Here is a 10,810-nt window from a genome sequence, read left to right as displayed (position 1 = left end):
TATCAGGGGGTTGGGGGAGCTCCCCCTGTCAACACAGAGCGCAGGGCGATCAGGGGGTTTGGGCGCTGCCCCCTGTCATGCTGATCCCAGTGCCGGGAGCCTCGCTGCTCCGCTGATCCCGGTGCCGGGAGGCATATTATCCTTTTACTTTATAGAATAGAGGCCTGGTGCACGGGTGGGGGCCGGCTGGTTTGCCCTGAAGGGTGTCCTGGATCAGGGTGGGGGTCCCCACTGGGGTGCCTGGCCAGTCTGGGTGAGGGGCTGAGGGCTGTTTTCCGGCTGGCGAGTGACTAAAGCTTCCAACCGCTCCTTGTTTTCTTTTCTTTTTTTTTTTTTTTTTATTCTGGGCCAGCTTTAGCTCTGAGGCCTGGCTGCTGAAACATCGATACAAAGTTTCGGTCCGGCTGGCTTTCAGTCAGGCTGGTTTCTGGGGTTTTGTTTAGCTTCTTATTTGCAACATAGTATATAGTTGCTTAGACTTGCAGCTGAGAGGCCGGCAAGTGAGGCGGGGAACGTTGGAGTCTGCAGCAAGCAAGCCTCATGCTCGCTTCAGTGCCTGGCTGCCGGCCGCCATCTTGGCTGACAGTTAATTTACATATACTCACTGATTAGCCAATGAAAAGGGTAGCAGTCGTACGCTAATTACCATGTTTCTCTTTTATTAGTGTAGATGCTTTATCATCTGATATATACTTAACTTGTCTCTACTTAATGAATTTAGAAACTGTCTCAACTGAGTAGTTTGGTTTTTTAATTGATTTAAGGAGAAGAAGGAAGAAAAAAAGAGAAACATCGATGTGTTGCCTCCTGGGGATCGAACCTACAACCTGGGTATATGCCTCCTGGGAAATCAAACCCACCACCTAATGGTGCACGGGATGACGCTCCAACCTAGTGAGCCACGCCAGCCAGGACTTAACTGAACAGTTTTGTTTTGCTTTAAAATCATCCCATATCTGATAACTATTATAATTTATAGTTGTGAGTGGAATATTTTATAAGTGACTCCATTTGAGACATCTAGAAATTCAGCTATCCTTAAGAATTAAACAAGTAAGCTTTCATTCCTTATTAAAAACAGTTTTAGCCCTAACCGGTTTGGCTCAGTGGATAGAGCGTCGGCCTGCGGACTGAAGGGTCCCAGGTTCAATTCCGGTCAAGGGCATGTACCTTGGTTGCAAGCACGTCCCCAGTAGGGGGTGTGCAGGAGGCAGCTGATCAATGTTTCTCTCTCATTGATGTTTCTAACTCTCTATCCCTCTCCCTTCCTCTCTGTAAAAAATCAATAAAATATATATTTTAAAAAAAAACAGTTTTAAAGATTTAGAATGGAGCCCTGGTCCATGTGGCTCAGTTGGTTGAGCTTCGACCTATGAACCAGGAGGTCACAGTTCGATTCCCAGTCAGGTCATATGCCTGGGTTGCAGGCTTGATCCCCAGTAGGGGGCATGCAGAAGGCAGCCGATCGATAATTCTCTCTCATCATTGATGTTTCTATCTCTTTCTCCCTCTCCCTTCCTCTCTGAAATCAATAAAATATATTTTAAAAAATAAAGATTTAGAATGGAAATTAACCATATTATCATTTTGATGGATTATTTTTCTTAAGTAAAGATATAAGTGTTTATATTGTCACTAGAGGCCCGGTGCACGAAATTTGTGCATTGGGGTGGGGGGGGGGGTGGGGGGCGGGAAGAGGTCCCTTAGCCCAGATTGCAAGAGGGCGCAGGCCAGGCCGAGGGACCCCCAGCAGTACACAATCGGGGCCGGGGAGGGACTCAGGAGGGCTCCAGGGCATGTCCAGCCCATCTCGCTCAGTCCCAATCGGCCGGACCCCAGCAGCAAGCTAACCTACCAGTCAGAGCATCTGCCCCCTGGTGGTCAATGCACGTCATAGCGAGCTTTAGCATATCATTAGCATATTACACTTTGATTGGTCCAGACGACCAGACACTTAGCATATTAGGCTTTTATTATATAGTTTGATACAGATCTCTCAATACATCACTTTTCAGAAGACTTTCCTAATATCAATTCTTAGTTTTTTACCCCTTATCTGAAAAGGAAGTATTCTCTGAAAAAAATGCAGTGCACATAAAAATGCAATAGCTAAATAAAGCTGCCTTAACCCCAAAGTCAGTTAATTACGTTTCTTGGTAAAAGCAAGTGAAAACTAGTAATATACCTAGCCAGAGGGGAGCGAAATGCTGTAGCTGGTGTGGGGAAATCCATGGTCCTTGTCTCAAGAACTGGTTTTCCAGGAATAAATTTTAAACTGTTGGGATTTGGGGTATCTTGTGTTTGAATAAACATGCGTCTCACTAAAAGAGAAAAAAAAGAAGAAATAATGTTAATCTGGAAAATAAAGTAGTTAACAATTTATGGACTATGAAATGCTCATTTTCAGAGACCCAAAGAAGTAAGAAAAGTCAGTAAAAAGAAAATAAGACTTTACTGTCCAAACTGACAAAATAAGAATTTTTAAAGACAAGAAGGCAATTTACCAATATATTTAGGATAACTGCATTGAATGCATTGAATTTTGTATTAATTTTGATTATTTAGATAGTTTTGCTACTCAACAGATTCTAGTAATATCCTATACTTAAGTAGAAAGGTATATATATATTATAATTCAGGAATCATATATGTATTCTATTTGGTGACTTAATACCAATGGCTATCATAATCATAAATCATCATCACTGTGATATTAATATAGTAAAATGTTACATTCTCTTCTTCCAAAGTACTACCAGCCTTTTAAAGACAAAAATTTATAATAATAACTACTATATATTGTGTGCTTAGTAGTTACATGCCAGGGACTGAATTGAGTGCTTTTTTTTTAAAAAAAACTGATTTTTAGAGAGAGAAAGAGGAGATGGAGAGAGAGAAAAACATCAATGTGAGAGTGAAACATCAGTTGGCTACCTCCTGCACACCCACTACCAGGGCATGTGCCCTGACCAGGAATTGAACCAGCAACCTTTCAGTGCCTGGAACGATGCCCAAATGAGCCAAACCGGCCAGGGTGGGTCCAGTGCTTTAAATGTAATTAAGCCTTTAACAACCTATGAAGAAGATACTATTATTCCCATTTTACAAATGAAGAAACTGAGGCTTACAGATAAGTAACGTGTTACAAAGAGTTAAGTAACTGCCCAAAAAGTGGTATAGAATTAGTGACACTATAAATTATCATGTAAGTGGGAATCTATGTGACTTACTTTCTGGAATACTTAAAAATTATCTTTTCAGCCCTGGCAGATTGTGCAGTGGTTAGAACATCAGCTCGAGGACCAACAGGTCCGATTCCTGTTCAAGGGCACCTATGTGGGTTGCAGGTTTGATCCCCAGGCCCAGTCAGGGTTAGTGTGGGAGACAACCAATCAATGCATCTCTCTCACATCGATGTTTCTCTCTTTCTCTCTCTCCCTCCCTCCCTTTACACACTCTCTAAAAATCAATGGAAAAAAATATCCTCAGGTGAAGATTAACAACAACAACAACAACAACAACAACAACAAAAATATTGTCGTTATAGGTTCTTTTCTTTCTTCTAGGGCCATGATTAGATTGAGAATGAATTCATTAAAGCAATAAAGAACAAAATCTTTAATTCCCTATCTTGTTAATATAACAACAGCTTGTAAGACAAAAGGATAGATAGATAGTACTGGGGTTTTAACAGTTTTAAAACTATTGAACAGGCCTTTACTATTTATTATGAAAACACACCTTCTGACGAAAAAACACCAATTCTCATCTTAGAGCAGTATACTGAAATAGGTTAATTCACTAGGTTATTAACATGTGCTGGGCCCTGGCCAGGTAGCTTGGTCGGTTGGAACATCATCCGATGCACCAAGGTTGTGGGTTCAATACAAAACCAGTGAGTGCCTGGATATGTGAAACAATGAATCTGTCTATCTCTCTTTCTCCCTTTCCTCCCTCTTTCTAAAATTAATAAATTAAAAAACAAAACAAACAAAAAGGCATGATGCTAAGCATTCCACATGAATTATATCACTTACTCCTCACATTCTGCCAAAGAAGTAGTTTTTATCCTATTTTATAAATGAGGAAACTAAAGCTCAATGTCATTCAGCTATTTAAAGTGATAAAACTGCCAATTTTCCAGCACTGACTTGCTTAACCATTGTGCATACTGCCACTCCATACTTATCAATGCCAAGCATAATAGGAAAATATATATAAAATCAGTCTTCCTATCTTGTCATAATCCTCATACCACACATCCTAGAAAAGATAGGAAAATATAAAAAAAGCAAGTTTTATTTTAAATTAGAGGTTAAATCTGGCAAAACATATGGTTGTTATGAAAGTGCTTTTCTTACAAGATTCTAACTTGACAACTGAAGAACTGTTTTTGCACCTTGCCGTACAGTTCCAGCTAACTGATGTTGAGTCATTTCCTTGGTGAAGTAGAAATTAAAACTAAAATTCCATACATTTTGCTTATTTAAGTCACTGTCCTATAAAATATCAGTTGGTGACTTGGTGACCAGACAAGTCCTACAGAAGAGAAAAATTTTGAATGATATCCTCAATGTTCAAGTGCTTGGTTTAAAATATTTATACCTCTAACCAATAAATGCCTCTGAAAATCTGTTACAAGGAAACAATTTTTCAGATGGAACATTTAATAAAAGGCTTCCTGCAAATATAAAGATAACAAGGTTCTTCTAACTGTGGTTCTGACCAATCATTTCTTGCAACCTTTCTTAATAATTTATTGGTAGCCAAAAGCTCCACACACATTAGGCACTCTTCCAATATTTGAAGAATTAAATCTGGCTTTTATTCTACTCAATCCATTTATGTAAAACTATATATACAGGAAGAAAAATGTTTAGAAATACTTGAAGGTAAGAACCATAAGTATAAAAAATTTTGTTGAGAGCAAAATCTGAGGTAGAAAAGAATATATGACATCACTATATAAATTTTCTTTTGACAATGAACAAAGCTATTTCAAAAAAGTGATCTGACTGGGTATTAACAATCATTCCAATTATGGTCTAAATTGAGTTCAATTAAAAAATGATTCCCAGGTCCATCATCCAGAAAGTTGCTCCTGAAAGTGTCATAAGGGTTACACCAGGATAGAAAGACTGATCTAAAATAATTGTTTCTATTATGCTTGGTACTGATAGGTAAATAGCTAGGCATAAGTTCCTCCAAAACAACACATTAATGGTGCTTAAAGTCAGTATAAAAGACTAAAATCAGCAGCTCTCCAATTTAGAAAGCCTAGGTGACCATATAATTCAGTTCCACAAAAATTTAAAGTCCAATAAAGTATCTTAATATGTTGAGATATTCAATATTTATACCTAAATTATTCTGTGATTCAAGAAGAGGCAAGGTACTCCTGGTCTTGCTCCAGTACACAGGGGAGATATGGTCTGTAACCTAATCCAGCTCATGCCATTAGCCAGTCAGTCACCTTCCAGAGCATGGCCACAGGAGGTGTTCAAGGCAGTGAAGGAAATGGAGATGGGCCAGGAGCTGAATCCACTATTACAGCTCCATAAGCACATACAGATAGGTATTTTACACACACATATCCGCCCTTTCCTCCCAAGTTTCCATAGCCACACAATAGCTCCTCCCAATATGACACAACAGTGGTCATATTTAAATAATTTTCAAATCCTATCCTCATACCTATTTCCAATATTAAAGAAAATAAAAGCATATAATACCAATCAGATTGTCAAAAACAAAAACAAAACCCACTTATTTTGACCAGAAAAAAAAGAACTTAAAATACAAATGATTCTTTAAAACACAAATTCATTTGTAACTTCTTTTTACCGTATTTTCATCTCAGAAATCATTTATTAAGCAACTCCTATGTTTCAGAGGATGTGTTATACAAGATACTGAAATTTCATAGCTCTATTGGACACTGTGCTCAGGATTCTTGAAATGTAATACCAATGATATGTGTAATCAAATAATTACACCAAAGCGTGATGTTATGATAGGAAAAAAGCTATATTCTTTTATAGGCATCTGAAGATAAAATTTACAAATTCTCACCTTTTATGACCTACAAAATTTCATCCAAGCACTTTCATTAGCTTCTGAAACACAATTTGCTCTGAAAGAGGTGAAGTTTTACCTGTGTTACGTAAGGTTGTAGATAGTGGGACAAGTGGTCTTTGTACAAACTGATGCAGAGGCTGTTTCTTAATGGTGTATGGATTCATCATGTCATATAATCTACATTTAAAAACAAATAAAAATGACATTTTAAGAATCTTTAAGTTGTTTCTACTTCTCATACATAAAACACTATAATGAAAATAACAAAAAAGCCAAGTTTTCATTTTTCTATCTACAACATTACTTTCACTTCCTCAGGCAAGAATAGCTACAATTTAAAAACAAGAGCTCAAGGAGAAATTTATATCCTTGATAACCGAGTGCACACAGGATAGTGCAGTGTCTGTTGTAAGAAACAAATATATCTACACTGGTGATTCATAACCTCAAGTTCCAGACTCGTAATTAAGTTATGAGTGAAGGAGGCAAAGAACTACAAACTGTTTTTTCTCCTTATTTTAAATTTTTTAAAAATGAGATAATAGACTCACATGGTTCCAAATTTAAAAGGAAAAAAGAAAATACAGTGAAAAGTCCTCCTTCTTTTCTGTTTCTACCACATTTCCCTAGAAAGAGATAACCTATACTATATGGTTTGAAAGGTATTTCAATACTTCAAAAAGTCTAGCAGAAAGTATAAACTGCTAAAGAAGCCAACATCTTTGACTGGAAGCATATTAGTACTGTAACTTTAGCTATTACATTACAACAGAGGAAGTGTTCATTGGCTATTTTTGCATGCCTTTGACAAATTAAAAACAAGGAGAGACCTGGCCAGTGTTCTCCGTGGTTAGAGCCTCAGCCTGCTCACCAGAGGTCACAGGTTCCATTCAGGTCAAGGGTGTACCTGGGATGTAGGTCTAATCCCCAGTAGAGAGACAACCAATTGATGTGTCCTGTCACATTGATGTTTCTCTCTCTCTAGTCCTGCCCCCCTCCCTTTCCACTTTCTCTAGAAATCAATGGAAAAAATATCCTTACTCCTCCTGTGAGGATTAAAAATAATAATAAAATAAAAACAAGGAGAAAGGGGAAAAACATTATTACTGGAAAAGAAATAAAAGGAGACTTTAGTAGTGAAAATTTTAGAAATCTGATGCAAGTTTTTGAAATCTAGTTTACTGTAAAATATTACAATTTTCATTTCACAGGAATCACTGAGGAATTTTAAGCATATATATGATCACTTTTTGTTTTTAACATCTGATTACTTTTTATGTACATTTTTTATTGTTGATAGTATTCCACATGTCTCCCATTTACCCACCTTTACCCTGTCCTCCTGGCCCCTAATCACCCCCCAGATCTTCTCCACCCTATTGCTGATGTCCATGGGCTATGAATATAAGGAATAAGTTCTTTGATTTATCTCTTCCAGTCCCCCCAATCCTACATCAAAGTATGTCAGTCCATTCCATGCCTCCATGCTTCAGGTCTTATTTTATTGGTCAATTCATTTTGTTCATTAGATTCCACAAATAAGTAAAATCATGTGATATTTGTCTTTCTCAAAATTGGCTTATTTCACTTAGTATAAACATCTGATTATTTTCACTTGCAAACTCATTAAGGGGAAGGACTGTCTTCATTTCTATGTCCCTGGAGCCGCTAGCATCACGGCCTCAGTTCTTCATCCCTAAAATGAATTTAATATTCACAGCTATCTTATAAAGACTGGGGCAAAGATGGATCCAAATAATCCATGGAAAGTGCTTTAAAACAGTGCCACTAGGCCATGTCATTAGTGTTCAATAAATGTTAGCTACCGCTATTATTATGTAACTAGAGGCCTGGTGCACAAAAATTTGTGCAAGAGTAGGCCTTCCTTCCCCAGGGCTGCCGGCACCGGCTTCCCTCCAGCACCCAGGACCCGGGCTTCCCTCCTCCGGCTGCCAGCAGGCACCCGGAACCCAGGCTGTCTTCCCTCCAGCCCCCCTTTGTCAGGAAGGATGTCTGGTCTAATTAGCATATTACCCTTTTATTATTATAGATAGGAATGACTCAAATATAAGAGAGATAGGTAACTAACAAAAAGTCCTTCTACAAACTTAATTCTTTTTTTAGAAATGCATTTAAGCTTCAAGAGCATCATTACCACTAAAACTCCTTAAAACGAGATCAAATCCCATTGGGTCCTTTTCTCCTTTTGTTCCAGAAGCGAAATTGGGGTGCACCTACTTAACTCCTCCGTGCCTCTCACCTAACCCATGTTGGCAGATTATCACTGGCAAGGGCAGGGCGGGGGGAGACAAGGGCCCGGTGGGTGTAAGCGATGGGGGGAATGCAGGGATCTGGGTTCTGAGTGCCACCCTCGGATGCTGTGCGGCCTCAGACGGGGTACATCCCCTTTCTGGGCCTCACCGGGAAAATGAAGAAATGAGAGGAGGTATGCTTTTACGACATTCTGACTTTTCATGTTTAACAGGCAAAGGAGGGCCGCAGGCGTGGCTCAGTGGCTGAGCAGGGACCTAGGAGCCAGGAGGTCCAGGCTCCATGCTGGCAGGGCACCTGCCCGCAGGGCTGCATCCCCGGGAGGGACGAGCAACAGGCAGCCCATCAATGATTCTCTCTCATCATTGATGTTCCTCTCTCGCCTTCTCCCTTCCTCTCTGAAAGCAATAAAAACATACTTAAGAAATAAACATAAATAAAAGGCAAGGGATGGCATGCACGTGGTGAAATGCTAGAGGGGCCACACGATTTAAAAATAGCTCAGGGGCGGCAGGGGTCAATGGGGGGGGGACATATATTATACTTTCAACAATAAAGATTACAAAATAAATAAATAAATATAAAAACAGCTCTTGCGTTGGGTCTCTACAGCCAGGCTCTGCAAACCCCTCCGCAGGGACTCAGGCACGGGGTCCCAAGGCAGCGCAGAGCCCACCCCAACTGGGGGCTCGGAGCTGCCGCGGTGACAGACGCCCACCTCTAGGGCTCAACCCCAATGCGGCGACGGGGGCAGGCCCAAAGGCTCGGCCGGAGGCACCTTTCACCACTCCGTCCGAGGGAGTGGGCAGCGCGGTTACCGCTCTGCTGGCTAAACCCAGAGGCATCCCTACCCGGAGCTCAGGATTTGTCACCTACCGCCTGCGCAACCCGGCGGCACGGGCCGCAGCTCCCCAGCCCAGCCGAGCAGCCGCCGCCATCTTACTCCGAGTGCGCAGGCGTGGGACAGGCCTCCCCTTTCGCCGAGCCGCGCAAGCCCCGCGCAGGCGCAGTCCGGCCGCGAGCCGGACAGGCTCCGTGGAGAGCGCACTCTACCGGTCGTAGGCGGCGCTGCTGCGGGTGAGCCGGGCGGGCTTGCGCCTGGCTGTTTGCTACCATTGCCTACCTCACTGCCTAAGCCTGGACGGACAAGGAGCGGGGGAGCGAGGGAGCGGGGAAGAAATCCCTAAGTAAGTCTCGCTTTTCTTACTCGCTGGGTCCTGCTCTTGCACCGACTGGTCCTGCGGTTGGAATGGTGTTCCCGACCCCTGCCCCATTGCCATGTGTAGGATCCTGCTTGCCTCCAGACCCAGCTCAGTGACTGCCTTCAAAGACTCCCTGGAGCATCATCTCCACAACATCTGTGTTGCTGCACCGAAGGATCTTCTCAGTTTTTACCTTTCCTGTCTCTCTCCCTTTAATGATGTTCCTTGGGCTTCGCTGGCACCACAACTGCCAATTTTCCCTACTACTTTTCTGGTTACTCCTTCCCCTTCTCCCTTGCAGAGTTTCATCTGCCCACTTTTTAAATGTTGGTGCTTTAGGGGACCTCATTCCAGGCCCTCTTCTCTTCCCATTCTTTTGTGACTGACACACTTCATTTGGGGAAGCTTATACTAATTAGCATTTCAAGCAGCCACCAACATTTTTTTCTCTCCCTTGCATAAATTGGATTAAAAAAAAAAACTTTGCCAATTCTTGGTCATTTACATTAAGTGAAAAACAAAACTGTTTGGTAACAGCACATGTAGTACAATCCCCTTTATGTAAAATCATTTGTGCCTGTGTGTGCCTAGAGGTGCTGGAGGGCAGACTGCCAGTCTCTCTCCCTTTTCCCTCCTCTGGATGTTTTCAGTTCCTTAAATATGCCAAATTATTTCCCGCCTCAGGACCCTTTGGGGATCAGTGCAGAAAGCCACAGTCAATCCCAACCAAGGAATCTGCACCCTGATCCCCAGACCCTCCTCCTGCCCCAACTGGCTGGAGGCAGGTGTAGAAGAGGAGGAGGCAGTCTCTGAGCCCAACCTAGGGGGAGGAGGGGAGCCCTAAGGCAGATGTAAGATGGGAATTTTAAAGACTTGGCTACATTTTTTTAATACTTGAAAGTAAGATGGAAAATAAGATGGTTTTACCCTAGCTGGTTTGGCTCAGTGGAGAGTACCAGCCTGCAGAATGAAAGATCCGGGTTCGATATTGGTCAAGGGCACAAACCTTGTACTTTGGTTACAGGCTCCATCCCCAGCCACGGTGTATAAGCCCCAAATTCTTACTGCCCCCTTGAGTCATATTTTTCTGTGAACTACTGTATAAGTATGTGAATAAAAATCTCTTTTCTCTTGCTAATCTCTTTTGGCAGTTTAATCAAACTCCACAATTTATTTGCATTTTACTATTCCCCCCCCCCCCAATGTTCTTTTTCTGCTCCGGGATCCTATGTGGGGTATATTATATTCACTTGTCATAT

General features: G+C 41.5%; 1 protein-coding gene across 6 annotated transcripts in view; it reads right to left on the bottom strand.

Moving 5' to 3' along the window:
• NFU1 (NFU1 iron-sulfur cluster scaffold) overlaps positions 1–9,323 on the bottom strand; it is a 27,396-nt gene extending 18,073 nt beyond the window's left edge. For 2 of the 6 annotated variants that reach the window (XM_014459387.2, XM_006092973.3), the window contains exons 1-3: positions 9,226–9,323; positions 6,155–6,255; positions 2,186–2,321 (exon numbers count right to left, since the gene is read on the bottom strand). In XM_014459387.2, the coding sequence (XP_014314873.1) occupies positions 2,186–2,321; positions 6,155–6,255; positions 9,226–9,287 (299 nt within the window). In that variant the 5' untranslated portion in view covers positions 9,288–9,323. Of the gene's footprint in view, positions 1–2,185; positions 2,322–6,072; positions 6,256–6,908; positions 7,071–8,499; positions 8,595–9,225 lie in introns of those variants that run through there. The other 4 variants (XM_023757443.1, XM_014459389.2, XM_023757441.1 and 1 more) reach the window with 4 other exon arrangements.
• Between the last annotated feature and the right edge of the window lie 1,487 nt (positions 9,324–10,810).

The sequence above is a fragment of the Myotis lucifugus genome, unplaced genomic scaffold, assembly GCF_000147115.1.
Source record: "Myotis lucifugus unplaced genomic scaffold, Myoluc2.0 scaffold_108, whole genome shotgun sequence".
Taxonomy (NCBI): Eukaryota; Metazoa; Chordata; class Mammalia; order Chiroptera; family Vespertilionidae; genus Myotis; species Myotis lucifugus.
Note: the sequence above shows the minus strand (reverse complement) of the source record. Positions and strands in the feature narration are given on the sequence as shown.